The sequence below is a fragment of the Procambarus clarkii genome, chromosome 19 (genome assembly GCF_040958095.1).
Source record: "Procambarus clarkii isolate CNS0578487 chromosome 19, FALCON_Pclarkii_2.0, whole genome shotgun sequence".
NCBI classification, from domain to species: Eukaryota; Metazoa; Arthropoda; class Malacostraca; order Decapoda; family Cambaridae; genus Procambarus; species Procambarus clarkii.
The window spans coordinates 9,534,235-9,549,052 of NC_091168.1; the positions used below are offsets into that span (position 1 = coordinate 9,534,235).

Genomic DNA, 14,818 nt, shown 5'->3' on the forward strand with positions numbered 1-14,818 from the left:
TATTTTTTTGTTTTTTTTGTTTTTTTGTTTTTTTATTTTTCCCTTTTGTTTTTAATTGGATTTTCATGTAACTACATCCTGGAGAATACATATCCGGCACTAGGCATGTAAACTTTTAACAAAATTTGTCAACATTTTATTCAGCCACAGGTGGAGGAATGTGTGACTTTTATTTTTGGGGGCCTGATTTGTTTTCAGATTTCATTTTGCAGGCATATTTTCTTTGTCTCTTTAGGTTGTACTGATGAATTGAGGACCAGATGAGAGCCTTATCACTTATATATGGTCAATAAAGTTACTGCAATATATATGTTTGTTATCCCTATATTTTCCCTATCCCTATATTTTCTGTGGGGAGCCCCTATGGCACTCTGGAGCTTATTGGGCTAATGTATGTAATATTAAACTGGGACTTTAGCTAAGGAGTTCAGACCTACCAGGGACCAGCGCCAGAACCTGGCCCCTTCAGAGAGGTTTCAGGGAGCAATGGCCCCAGGAAAGCCTCTTTGTGGTTGGGGTTTTCCTTATCTGCCATCGATCGGGGTTCGGCACCCAGAAAGGTAGGCATAACAAAACAAACCCCACATGGTAAAAATCTAAAACAAAAAACCGAACAGAGAGGTAGAAACTCCCTACAATCACAAGGAAACAAGCAAGCATCACACTTACTGCCGCGCGATCGTCCGCGCAGCCCTCCCCGCCCCAAGAGGGGGCGGGGGAGGGCTGCGTTGTGTTGTGTTGTGCGGTGGCCAGGAGTACCTCATCAGTGCCAGGCTGCATGCGCTTAGTGACTGACTTCCGTAAGCGCCCTGTGAGTACTGCCCCTGCGTAACAGAGTTATCTTACCTGGGGCGTTCGGGAACCATTCCTGTAGAGGTTCTTGCTGCTTGGCATTTGCCTCGCCCTTGGGGCCAGCTGGGGCTGGGGGCCCTTGCTTGGCCCTGGGTAGGGATTGGTATTGTGCTGGTTAGGGCGTCAAGGTGTTGCACAGCCTGCCACCTAAGCGGCGACGGGTTCCTGTTGCCTCGGGAGATGGTGTACTTTTGTGAGGTTTTTCTTTTGTTTTTATTTTCATGCCTGGTGGGGGTCTGCCCAGTGTGGCTATAGTTCTACTGGTAGTGTTTGGCAGCCCTCTGCTAGGCCCCCGTGGCTGTACTCGTCGCAGAGGTTTTCAGTGCTATCCTCTACCCTCTTATGTTATGACCATTTCCCCTGGGGGTTCTGTCTGGGGGCTGTGCTTTGCCTTTCTGTGGTGTTTCTCCGCCGGCAAATGTGGTGGTTTGGGCTTCCCCTGGTTCGATTCCGGGTTCCTTTGGGTTCTTTGGTTTCGTTCCGGAGGTTTCTTCCTCTTGGGCTCATTGTGGGTTCAGGGGGTTTTGTTTCCTCGTGTGACCCAGTTCTGCCTTCTGGAGTTCCGGGGTTTTCCTGGCTTGCAGACTGATCTGCAAACCAGGAAAAGGGGCACGAACCAAAACGGGACACGAACCAAAACGGGGCTGCCCCGTTTTGGTTCGTGTTGGGACTTGGGGGTGTTGGTTGCTTCGGTTCCTTCCACGCCCCCTTGTCTTTCCCCTGGATATCCCCCCCTCCTGCCTACATCCGGTTCCTTACCGTCTGGTTTTGGGGCGGGGTTTGATGGTTTTGAGACTCGGGCAGTCTCTGGGAATTCCCCTTCTGGGGTAGTGACGGGGGCATTTGAGCCTGTTCCTCCAGCCGTGTTGTTAGAGTCTGCCAGTGGGGTCCCTTCCTTAGTATTTTCATGGCTGCCCCAGTTTTCTGGTACGGCCGGGGCTTTGGGGGCACGGCTCGGCCCCAGGGCCTGTCGTGTGGGTTCCCGGAGCTGGGGAGTGGCTGACTTGGGGGCCTTAGCCCCGTAGGACCCCGGGGGGGGGGGGTTCTCCCCCTCCTAGGCGGGGCTTGTGGTTACGCGAAGTGGGGTTTTTCCCTCCGTACTCGCCGTACGTGTTGTTGGGCGCCGGCCCCTCCCCAGGCTCTGTTCCTTGGCCTTTGAGTCAGTTGGTTCCATCCTGTAGGTGGATGCTCCCCCCTTTTTTAGGGACGGTGTCTTCGTCATGTATCCCCGTTCTTGGGGTTCTACATGACTTCTGGTCTCGGGTAATTACCTAAGTGTAATTACCTAAGTGTAGTTACAGGATGAGAGCTACGCTCGTGGTGTCCCGTCTTCCCAGCTCTGTCATATAACGCTTTGAAACTACTGACGGTCTTGGCCTCCTCCACCTTCTCACCTAACTTGTTCCAACCGTCTACCACTCTGTTTGCGAAAGTGAATTTTCTTATATTTCTTTGGCATCTGTGTTTAGCTAGTTTAAATCTATGACCTCTTGTTCTTAAAGTTTCAGGTCTCAGGAAATCTTCCCTATCGATTTTATCAATTCCTGTTACTATTTTGTATGTAGTGATCATATCACCTCTTTTTATTCTGTCTTCTAGTTTTGACATATTTAATGCCTCTAACCTCTCCTCGTAGCTCTTGCCCTTCAGTTCTGGGAGCCACTTAGTAGCATGTCTTTGCATCTTTTCCAGTTTGTTGATGTGCTTCTTAAGATATGGGCACCACACAACCTCTGCATATTCTAGCTTTGGCCTAACAAAAGTTGTGAACAATTTCTTTAGTATATCGCCATCCATGTATTTAAAAGCAATTCTGAAGTTAGAAAGCGTGGCATAGGCTCCTCGCACAATATTCTTTATGTGGTCCTCAGGTGATAGTTTTCTATCTAGAAACCACCCTTAGATCTCTTTCTTTATCAGAATTCTTTAACCCTCAAACCGCGCTTATCATATATAAATGATATCAGTGACAAAACCGAAACCGCGCACATCATTTATATATGATTTCGTGTCTAGCGCTATAATTTAAACGCCCCGCCTGGGATAGGGGCAGCTATAGTACAGCAACGACCGATAGTTGCCAGATGCCACCAAGAAAAAAAATCCAGGCCAACATTCTTGGGTGTTAGAGCATCAGTATTGAGCAAGTTACCAAGGCTGGCGCACGCAGCACTAGCTCACAGCACTGCTGTTCAGCTTGTGACCACAGCAACGCCTACAAATACCATAATATAAATGATACTGCTATTATTTAGCAGTGATAGTATTACTGAAGCCCCCTGACTGTGATAAAACTGATCAGGATTCTGATAATAGCAGGATTGTGGTGATATTTAGCGCTGTGCTCCATGGAGGGAGGAGTAATGCTGTGGGAGGGAGGGTGGTGGCGTCGTCGTCTGACTGTGTGGTCACCTTATATTGACTGCACTTACCATACCAGCTTAGTGGTTCGCTATGGAGGACACAAATGTAGATACTTATATATAACGTGTGTATAGTGTGAGATAACAGCGAGAGGAGTAGGTTGGGAGCCGCCATTTTGGTGAGGGAGGAGCGTCGTCTGCACGACTTGGCATGTTTACTGATGGCCACTATGGTCATTGGGCACCATACCAGCTTGTTTGTACAGGTATGGTGAATAAAACAAGTAGATTCTTATATAGTGTGTATATAGCGTAATAACACCACAAGCAATATTGTTGGAGGAGAAATATTAGTGCTTCTGGCCTTGAGGGCGGCCGCCGATCAGCTGACTGTGTGAGTAGCTATGTCTTTGTGCCTTTACTCACCATACAAGCTTAGATGTACAGTTATGGTGAACAAAACATGTAAATACGTATATATAACGTCTGTGTATAGTGAATAAATGCTAAAACAGTATTGTGGGAGGAGAATGAGGGTGAGTGAGGTGGTGTTGAGGGAGGGAGTGGCTCGCTGGTGTTTGGCGGTCACTCCTCGTTGCTTTTTGACTCACAAGACCAACTTAGTAGTTCGTTATGGTGAACAAAACATGCAGATACTTATATATAACCTGTGTATATAGTGTAACAACAGCAAAACTATTTGTTTATTGTTTTATGAACATAATAATTGAATCACTAATATGCACACCATAATTTTGAGTACGGCGATGGTTCACACATTTTATTATATAAATATACCACAATTCACTGTATGGAATAATATTACTGCAAAAAAACTAAGAAAAAATCAACCAGAGACATTGAAATAATTAGGTAATAATATATTTGTGGCAACTGCCGTCTGACAGCTCGGGCGGAGTAGACCTCGTCTGGCGAAGGCTCTGTCAACGCCCCTTTTTTGCCACACTTCCCTACCCTATAACTGCTAAATATGCCACCTACGATTTTTTTGTTATTTATTCCGTGATCAGGGAACAAAAATAAACACTTCTATAAGACGAAAGAATTTTTTGGATTTTTTTTTTTTTGTTGCGCCTGTGGGTGTGAATTCCATTTGGGCCCCTAGCGGTTTGAGGGTTAAAGATATCTCGCATAATATATAGGTTGTGTGAGGTCTATGGGTGCGACTGTGCCTGTGTGTGCCTTCGGGACTGGTGTTTGCTTCTGTGTTCTTGAGGGTTCGGGAAGGTTTTCGCTACTTCACGTATTATTGGAATGTCTGTCGGCTCCTAGTCCGGGTCACCGTATTGGGCTACTTGTGGCCCAGTTGGGCTACTCGTAGCCCGGTTGAGTTCCCTTTGGGCTCTGTCTTCACTTAGTTGGCTGGTTTTGTTGTTACTGCTTCCTCTTTTGGCTATTTTTCTAGTGCAGTCGTCTTAGTTGGCGCCTTCCCGCAGAGCGGGTTGTGTGGTTCGTCCAGTGTGTCATGCGCATGCGCTGTGGAGTTTGTTTTGGTCTGGGCGGTTTGTTTCAGTGCTGGTGTTTTGTGTCCTTTTTTCTTGGGTGCTTCGCCTCTCGCTCTTCTCCCTTTCTCCGTTATGTGCCCCTTCACTCCGGGGGTGTCCTGGATTCCACCTGTAGGGAGAACAACAAGGTTTTCCCTGTGTCATGGGTGTGGGCCTCCTCCTTCACCTCTACCCTGCTCTCCTGTGTGTCCGACTCTGGCTTCTTCACCTGGCGGTGCTCCCAGGATCTTCTGGGCACTGTTGGGTCGTGTCACGTTCGTGCCTCCGTTCGACAGGTAAGTTTCTGCGGTCTGGCGTCTTTTGGCCGGGCGCTGGATGCAAAGATGTTTATATACCTGTCTTTATTTAGGTATATTTATGTACTAATGAGACCATTCGCACACCAGTGACTCCCTTTCCAACCTTTCCAGTCCCACTCATGTGCATGTCCAACCCATGCTAGAGTCATTCAGGGAACCCACCTCTTTCATGTTATGAGGTGTGTGGGTTGTGATGCTGGTTATGTACTCACCTGGTAGGGCTCTCCTGATTGTGCTTGCGGGGTTTGAGCTCTGGCTCTTGGGTCCCGCCTATATGGAAGGACTTGTGGGATAGTACCAGTGGAGTGCAGTGGTGCCATAGGCACAATCAGGGAACACTGTATAACCATCAGAGGTCTGTGGTTGTTACACGTCCTACCTGCGAGCATCCGCCGTATTGCCGGTACGTCCGTGGAATTCCATGGAACACTAGCCTGTTTTCGAATAGAGGTTTCGGCCCATCCTGGCTGTGGTGGGTATGTGGGCCTGTGGGCTGCTCCAAGCAATAGCCTGGTGGAGCACCCTCTCACATATCAAGCCTAGCCTCGGGCCGGGCTTGGGGAGTAAATGAACTTTCTGAACCCCATCCAGCAGGTATCAGGCTGGTATTTCTGCTGTTGGTCGCTGGGTGTGCAGGTTCCTGGGCCAGCTGGGTTCTATCGTGTCACCGTTGGCCCTGTCCGGGGTCTGCCTGCACCGTTCTCTGCCTTTGCAGAAGCAAGTTGCTATTTACATGTTGCATGTTGTGGTGGTGCATGTTGCGGCTGCACGTGTGCATTGGTAACGTGTTTCGCCGTGGCGTGTCCTTGTTCCTGTGTCCGGTTGTGGTGTGGCACTTTGCTGCTGTTTTGTGCATGGGGTTGGCGTCTGGGTGTGTGTTTGTTATTTTTTGCGGTCTTCGGGTCCCTGGCTTGGCCCTTCCATGTGTGTGGGGTTCTGTCCCTGCCTGATTGTCCATCCCTGATTGTTTCCTGGTGTTTGAGCTTTGGCTCTTTCATCCTGCTTTTCCCCAGTCACTTCCCTGGCATCTCCTTTGGTCGGTTTTGCCTGCTCTTTCTGCTATGGGGGGGGGGGTCAGTTTCTACCGCTTCCCTTCCTTGTGTGCTCCCTCTGTTTCCTCCTCTCCCGCAGGGGTGTTCTTTGTGCTTTCCTTGGCTTTTTGGGCGTTATTTCAGCCTGTGTCCTATGGTGCACTTATGTGTCTTGGTCTGTTTTCGTTGCTCGTACCCCCTTGGTTCAGGTACTGTTCTGGTGGCAACCCTTATGCCTTCTTCGGTTTTCCTGGCTTGCCCTGCTGGTTGGTTTTTCAGGGTCTTATGATGTCTCGCGTCGGACCCGTCATTTCTTATCTCCTGGCGGGCTTGCTTGCATTGGGGAGTTTTCTGTTCGGCAGACGTTCCATCTCCTTGGTGCCTCCTGGGCTTTGGTGGTCGCGCCCGAGATTTTCTCGTGGCTCCGCCTTTTCCTGGGCTTGGAGGTGCCTTGTCAGGGCTGCTTACATTCTGCCTTGTGTCTCTCACCTCTGGTGGCTTCGTGGTAGGTGTCCCACCTGTGTATTTCTTGGCGGCAGTATGGGGTATTTTGGCGGTCCCTTCTTTTCCTCCTGTCCCTTCTTAGGTGGCTGCAGTTGTTAGCGTCAGCTTGGTTTTTTCTGGTGGGGTTGGGGGACGTCGTCTTGCCACGTACTGTCGCCTCGTTTCGTGCGGCGCTGGCGGAGCCGCTTCGGCCTGCTTTCAGTCTTGGTGTTGCTTCTGCATCGTTAGTACGCTGTCTCGTGTGTTGTTTCACCTCCGGCCTGTTCGTGCGCCGCTTGCACCGTCCAGGTCTCTGGTCAGCGTGTGCTGTCTTCTCCTCGGTTGGTGGTGCCCCTTCGGTTCCGGTTTGTTTTTTCGTCAGCTCTTTTTCCTGTTGGCATTTGCCTCTGGGGGGTTGGGTCGCTGAGCTTCTTGCTCCTCCGTGGGGGGTTTTCTGCTCCTTCGGTTTTGGCGTTTTGGTTGTTTCGGTGGCAGAAAGTCTCCATCTTTTTTTGGCACGGGTTGGGGCTGCTGCGTTCCGGAGGGGTCCTTAGGTTGTCGGTGCTTGGTGTGTCGGGCCGGGGGTGTGTCGTGTTTTTATGTTCAATGGCGGCCCTCCGCTGTTATTTGCGTGCCACGGCCTTTATGTCCGGTGCGTGTTTTGAGTTCATCCGGTTCCGTTCTTCCCTGTTCGCAGGTGACGGTGTCCCAGGTTGTCAGCCGTGTTCTTGCGGCTAGTCTGCCTGTGTTCTTTCCCCATGCCCGTGGCATTCGTGGCTTCGCTGCTCTTGCTGCTGTCTCGGCGGCATGTCCTTGCTGTCATTCGGGCACGAATCTTTGGTGTTCGTACAGGGGCCTTGCTGCTCGTTGTCTCGTGTTGCTTCCGGGCCCTTTTTTCGGGCTCTGTCGCCTTGGGTTGGCGTTGGCTGCCGGTTGTCTCGCTTCTGTTGAGGGGTGCTTGGTGTCTGCCTCCCGGTTCCTTCCCTTTGACCTTCCTCTGTGGGTAGTTAGCTCCAGAGAGCCGACGGGGCTCCCCCCAGAAAACCAGTGTTGAGTGTAATGAACGCCATTTTCTGGGTGAGACCCGGAGGCTCCTTGGCAACCCTCCCTCCCTCTGGTCGGCGTTTTTTCGCGTGTTTTGACATCCAGCCTCAGAACTGATGGGTGGATAGCCGGCATGAGAGGTCCGGGGCTCCCCCTTCCCCCTCCTGGGGAGGGGGGAGCTGCGCAGACAGCGGCGCGGTGACGTGTGACGTCGTACTAGTTTGCTTGTTTTCTGTTGGGGAGTTCTATCCACTAGTTCGACTTTTGGTAGTAATTTTAACCAGAATAGGTGTTTGTTTTGGAATGCTTACCTTTCTGGATGTTTGACCCGGTCGATGGCAGACATAGAATGCTTCCAACCACACGGGGGTTTCTATAGGCCATTGCTCCCCTTGTCTCTCTGAGGGGGCCAGGTTCTGGCCATGGTCCCCGGTAGGTCCTAGAACTCCATACACATGACTGATGCCAAAGTCTGACATTAGCATATCAGCCTGGTAAAGCTCCGGGGAGCCTCTGGGTCTCGCCCAGAAAATGGCATTTCATTACAACGCTGTAATTTTTTTTTTTTTTTTTTTTTTTTTGCGCCTGTAGGTGTTGAAGGCCAGATAGCCCAGAGCAGCCCAGGGGTTAAACTTTCTCTATAAGAAGAAAGAAGTTTTCTATATCCAGGGATTATTCTGAGCATTTTCAAAATTTTGAAGAGATTGGTGGGCAAATTTGTCATGTTTAAGTGGCCCCATTATGGGACGGTATGGAAATGGGAGGTGCCCCCTGTTCATTAAGATGCAGTAAAGAATTGCTAGCTGCTATGGTACAATAATATAAAATACTCTGCACTAAACCTGCATAATAGAAAAATATTACATTTTCAAAGTGGTATTGAAACAAAACTTCTTGATACAAAATTGCGTTGCCCAATTCTATGCAAAGCACAGGCAGCATTTACTCATTGCATCAGCATGTATTCATTATAGTCTGCTCAGGTGTTCATTTACCTCATGATTCTTGTGTGTATACCTCTTGAACAATATACATGAAAGTAAAATAGTGTAATAGAGAATGTAATAATGTAATTGATGATGATAATTTAATAAAGTACAATTGTCCAAAGACTAGAATTAACAATTCCTAACTACAAGTTCATCACTATATTTTCTTTGGCCTTGAATGATAAGAAATCCTCAGGTGTTTTTAGCTGAAAATAGATTACAACTACAGTAGGATATAAGATTGCAACATATTTTTGTTATAAATCGTTAATATAGGTTGTGGTCCTTACATAGTTCTAGATCCTTTCTGCAATAATATTTTCCAGTTTTTGAGAGGTTATCTTTTGCAGATATTGGATGCATCTCATGTTGATTTCTCCGATCGAATTTCTTGCTCCCGTCGTCGTGGTTATGATGCAAGGTTAGGCTTTATTTTATTAATTAGTATTAGTAAGTTGTATTAATCATTTAAACTTTCATGCTAAATACCTTTGAGAGTGAATATACTGTAGTTAGGAAGTTAAGAAAACAGCTCTAAATATTGTCATAAACTGTTTAATGATATTGCAGTTCAGTACTGTACAGTATTTGTATTTACCTTCCTAAAAGTAAGATGCTCAGCAAATTTAACTAATAAAATATTTAAATTATGTATGTGTGTTCATATGTGCTCATAATTAGAGCTTCAGCTCTTGGGTTGTACATAATGTATCAGCAGTTCTCCCTATTATGAACAGGTTATGTTCTGAAAATGTTTGTAAAGCATTAGTTCAGAATGTAGAATATTTCCCTTAGGCACAATCCTATAAATGTGCGATATAACCCCAGTCAACAAAAATCATCCCAAAGTGAATGCAGTAATTTTGGGAGACATAAAAACACAACATATTGCAAGGGGTACCCGGTTTAAGAGTTTAATCCATTCCTGGAGACATCTCGTAACCTGAAAACTCATAAACTGAAGTAATTTCCCCATGAGAAATAATGGGAAATGAATTAATCCATTCCTGATTACCCAAAAACTTCACTTCAAACTAAATTGTATACCTAGTTCATCCAAATCTACACAACAAAAGTATGTTCAAGTTATTACTTAGCCTTGTTGATGACGCCTGTTGGTGTATGGAAGATGGTGAGGAGGGGGGAGGAGAAGAGGTGTTACTGTTTAGAAGGGGAGTCCCTTTCCATTATAACATCAGGCAGTGAAGATTTTTCTGGAGTGCACTCTGGCACGTTTTGCCTGTATACCACTAGGTCCTGGTTGTGGCTCACTGCTTGATTTTCTCACTTTTCTCACAAGGAAACGTTCCATTGAAGATTGTTTTTCCCTTTTTTGCAACACTTGTCTGTAGTGAGGCATCACATTGTCATTGAAAAGATTAATGCAACGGCCTACTACAGCTTTCTCTGGGTGATTCTTTTCAAAAGAGCCAATTACCGCATCGAACCTCCATGATTCAGGCATTGAACCAAATTACCAGGGAACAGCCTGATTGGAGCCGGATCGCCGATCCGTGAGCGACTCGAATCCTCTGGAGCGACATCCACACAGCCGCAAACTTCTGCACTGTGTTGTGAGCCTGACGGAAGGACATACCCCACCGTCCCTGGCCGGTTTGGTGAGCACTGGTCACAAAGCCTCAGCCAAGAGACAACATGTCCGTGAACACATCAAGCGAGGGCGCAGGTAGATGCCAAGGCAATGAACCCTGAAAACCCCGAAGAGGAAGCCACTGGCACAAAGCTTCCGGAGGCCGAACCCAGTAGTCACAAGAGAGGAGGACGGGACATCCCTGAAGGAACCAGAACAGCTGACGAAGCCACACCTGACCTGGCGGGTAGACCATCATGGCAAAGTTCAGGCTCCCGCACAAATCCTTGAGCAACCGCCTTGTGATCCGGAAGCCCCACAGGAACAGAAGGTGGGAACTCAGGTGAAGCAGAGCCACCGGAGAAAGAGACAAGGAAGCGGTTCGGGTGTCCCATAAAAAGACCCAGCCAAGACCGAGACTTAGAGAGGTACCAGATGGGACTTCCGCCAGTTCACTAAGAACCTGAACCCGGCGAGCTAGGAAATAACCAAATCTCAGGCGAGCAAACATGCGTACCTCATGACCTCGGACCTGGAAGCCTAAACCAGCCAGTCGTTGAGGTAGACCAGAACCTGAACAGATGCAGGCAAGCCACCACAACCCGAGCAAGGTGTGTTAAAACGCGAGGCGCCAGATTCAAGCCGAATGGAAGGCCACAATTACCGTTGCCTTCCATTCGGCTTAAAAAGCGGTAACCTTGATGCCCCACAACAAAACCAAGCCAGTCCCTAAACTTCAGATGAATCGGGACATGTCAATACTTGAGGTCCATGGAAACCATCCAAGTGTCCGGCTCCAACAGAAGACAGACCTGGGACAGAGTAGTCATCTGAAAGGAGAGGCCATGAATCCACGGGTTCAGATGGGACAAGTCAGACCCGTGGGTTTATGGCCTCTCCTTTCAGATGACTACTCTGTCCCAGGTCTGTCTTCTGGAGCCAGACGCTTGGATGGTATCCATGGACCTCGAGGACGTGTATTGACATGTCCCGATTCATCTGAACCAGAGGTCCGCACAGTCCCGTTTCAGGACTGGAAACAGGTGGGAAACCCACCTGAGGGATGAGGTCGTTTTGACGACGCCCAAGCGAACCCACTCAGAGATACCCTGACAGCACAGAAGAGGCCTGCCCTGCCAGCCTCGAACCCCCCGAAGGAGGAGGAGCCACCCAACTATTGTTGGGGGAGAAATTTTATTGTGTATGATCTTGAATGAGTGAGAGAGGTAGCCGCCAGCTGACATTGTGTAACAATATTTCTTAGTGCCTGAACTAACTATATCAGCTTAGTTGTACAGTTGTGTTGAAGAAAACATGGGATTCTTATATATAACGTCCGTATACTGTATAGTGAATAAAATAAAAAACTGGATGGTGGGAGGAAAAAGTTGGTGAGTGAGGCGTTGTTGAGGATGTGGCAACGAGTGGCTGGCTGGTGTGTGGAGGTCACTCCTCGTTGCTTTTCGACTCATAATACCAACTTGGGAGTTCGTTATGATGAACAAAACATGCAGATACTTACATATAACCTATGTATAGAGTGTAATAACAGTAAAACTATATGTTTATTGTTTTATGAACATAATAATTGAATCACTAATATGCTTACCATACTTTTGAGATTAGTGATGATTCACCCCTTTTGTTATATAAATCTATCACATTACACACAATTGAATAATATTACTGCCAAAAAACTAAGAAAAAATCAGAGACATTGAAACAATTAGGTAATAATATCTTTCTAGCAACTCCTACCTGTCAGCTTGGGTGACGCTGACTCCCACAGACGACTGCTCTGTCAACGCCCACATTTTTCCAGGCTTCCTTGGCCTGGAAAATGGATATATATATATATATATATATATATATATATATATATATATATATATATATATATATATATATATATATATATATATATATATATATATATATATATATATATATATATATATATATATATATATATATATATATATATATATATATATATATATATATATATATATATATATATATATATATATATATATATATATATATATATATATATATATATATATATATATATATATATATATATATATATATATATATATATATATATATATATATATATATATATATATATATATATATATATATATATATATATATATATATATATATATATATATATATATATATATATATATATATATATATATATATATATATATATATATATATATATATATATATATATATATATATATATATATATATATATATATATATATATATATATATATATATATATATATATATGTCGTACCTAGTAGCCAGAACTCACTTCTCAGCCTACTATGCGAGGCCCGATTTGCCTAATAAGCCAAGTTTTACTGAATTAATATATTTTCTCTAATTTTTTTCTTATGAAATGATAAAGCTACCCATTTCATTATGTATGAGGTCAATTTATTTTTATTAGAGTTAAAATTAACGTAGATATATGACCGAACCTAACCAACCCTACCTAACCTAACCTAACCTATCTTTATAGGTTAGGTTAGGTTAGGTAGCCGAAAACGTTAGGTTAGGTTAGGTTAGGTAGGTTAGGTTGTCGAAAAAACATTAATTCGTGAAAACTAGGCTTATTAGGCAAATCAGGCCTTGCATAGTAGGCTCAGAAGTGAGTTCTGGCTACTAGGTACGACATATATATATATATATATATATATATATATATATATATATATATATATATATATATATATATATATATATATATATATATATATATATATATATATATATATATATATATATATATATATATATATATATTATTAATAATAATAATAATAATAATAATATATATAATATTTTCTGTAGGAACCCCTACGGCTCCCTGGAGCTTATCGGGCTAATGTATGTTATATTAGACCGGGACATTAGCTAAGGCCATTCAGGACGTTCAGGCCACTAAGGACGTTCAGACCTACCAGGGACCAGCGCCAGAACCTGGCCCCTTCAGAGAGGTTTCAGGGAGCAATGGCCCTAGAAAACCCCTTTGTGGTTGGGGTTTTCCTTATCTGCCATCGACCGGGGTCAGGCACCCAGAAAGGTAGGCATAACAAAACAAACCCCACATGGTTAAAAACTAAAACAAAAAAATGAACAGAGAGGTAGAAACTCCCTACAATCCCAAGGAAACAAGCAAACAAGCAAACATCACACTTCACTGCCGCGCCGATCATCCGCGCAGCCCTCTCCGCCTCGAGAGGGGGAGGGGGGAGCCCCGGACCTACCGCGCCGGCTGGCTAGCATCAGTTCGTAAGCTAATGTCAACCGGGATAGACACTTCTCTGGCCTCAGTTTCCTAGGCGGTTATTGCCTTGTGTGGCGTTCACTGCAGTGTGTTGTGTTGTGCGGGCTGGGGTACTTCATCAGTGCCAGGGCTGCATGCGCTTAGTGGCTGACTTCCCTAAGTGCCCTGTGAGTACTGCCCCTGCGTAACAGGGTTATTTTCCCTGGGGCGTTCGGGAACCATTCCTGTAGAGGTTCTTGCTGCTCAGCATTTGCCTCGCCCTTGGGGCCAGCTGGGGCTTGGGGCCCTTGTTTGGCTCTGGGAAGGGACTGCTATTGTGCTGGTTAGGGCGTCAAGGTGTTCTGCGACCTGCCACCGAAACGAGGACCGGTTCCTGTTGCCTCTGGAGACGGTGTACTTTTGCAGGGTTTTTCTTTTGTTTTTGTTTTCATTTGCCTGGTGGGGGTCTGCCTAGTGTGGCTATAGTTCCACTGGTAGTGTTTGATAGCCCTGTGCTAGGCCCCCGTGATTGTACACGTCGCAGGGGTTTTCAGTAATTACCTAAGTGTAGTTACAGGATGAGAGCTACGCTCGTGGTGTCCCGTCTTCCCAGCACTCTTTTTCATATAACGCTTTGAAACTACTGACGGTCTTGGCCTCCACCACCACCTCCCCTAACTTGTTCCAACCGTCTACCACTCTGTTTGCGAAAGTGAATTTTCTTATATTTCTTCGGCATCTGTGTTTAGCTAGTTTATATCTATGACCTCTTGTTCTTAAAGTTCCAGGTCTCGGGAAATCTTCCCTATTGATTTTATCAATTCCTGTTACTATTTTGTATGTAGTGATCATATCACCTCTTTTTCTTCTGTCTTCTAGTTTTGGCATATTTAATGCCTCTAACCTCTCCTCGTAGCTCTTGCCCTTCAGTTCTGGGAGCCACTTAGTAGCATGTCTTTGCACCTTTTCCAGTTTATTGATGTGCTTCTTAAGATATGGGCATCACACAACTGCTGCATATTCTAGCTTTGGCCTAACAAAAGTCGTGAACAATTTCTTTAGTATATCGCCATCCATGTATTTAAAAGCAATTCTAAAGTTAGAAAGCGTGGCATAGGCTCCTTGCACAATATTCTTTATGTGGTCCTCAGGTGATAGTTTTCTATCTAGAACCACCCCTAGATCTCTTTCTTTATCAGAATTCTTTAAAGATTTCTCACATAATATATAGGTTGTGTGGGGTCTATGTTCTATTCCACATTCCATAACATGGCATTTATTAACATTAAATTCCATTTGCCAAGTGGCGCTCCATGTACTTATTTTGTCCAGGTCTTCTTGAAGGGCA

General features: G+C 45.4%; 1 protein-coding gene across 2 annotated transcripts in view; it reads left to right on the forward strand.

The window, feature by feature from the left end:
• Nucleotides 1–14,818, forward strand: part of LOC123757624 (dynactin subunit 2) — a 137,093-nt gene that overhangs the window by 8,141 nt on the left and 114,134 nt on the right. For both annotated transcript variants that reach the window (XM_045741452.2, XM_045741453.2), the window contains exon 3: nucleotides 8,938–9,008. In XM_045741452.2, the coding sequence (XP_045597408.1) occupies nucleotides 8,938–9,008 (71 nt within the window). The remainder of the gene's footprint in view (nucleotides 1–8,937; nucleotides 9,009–14,818) is intronic.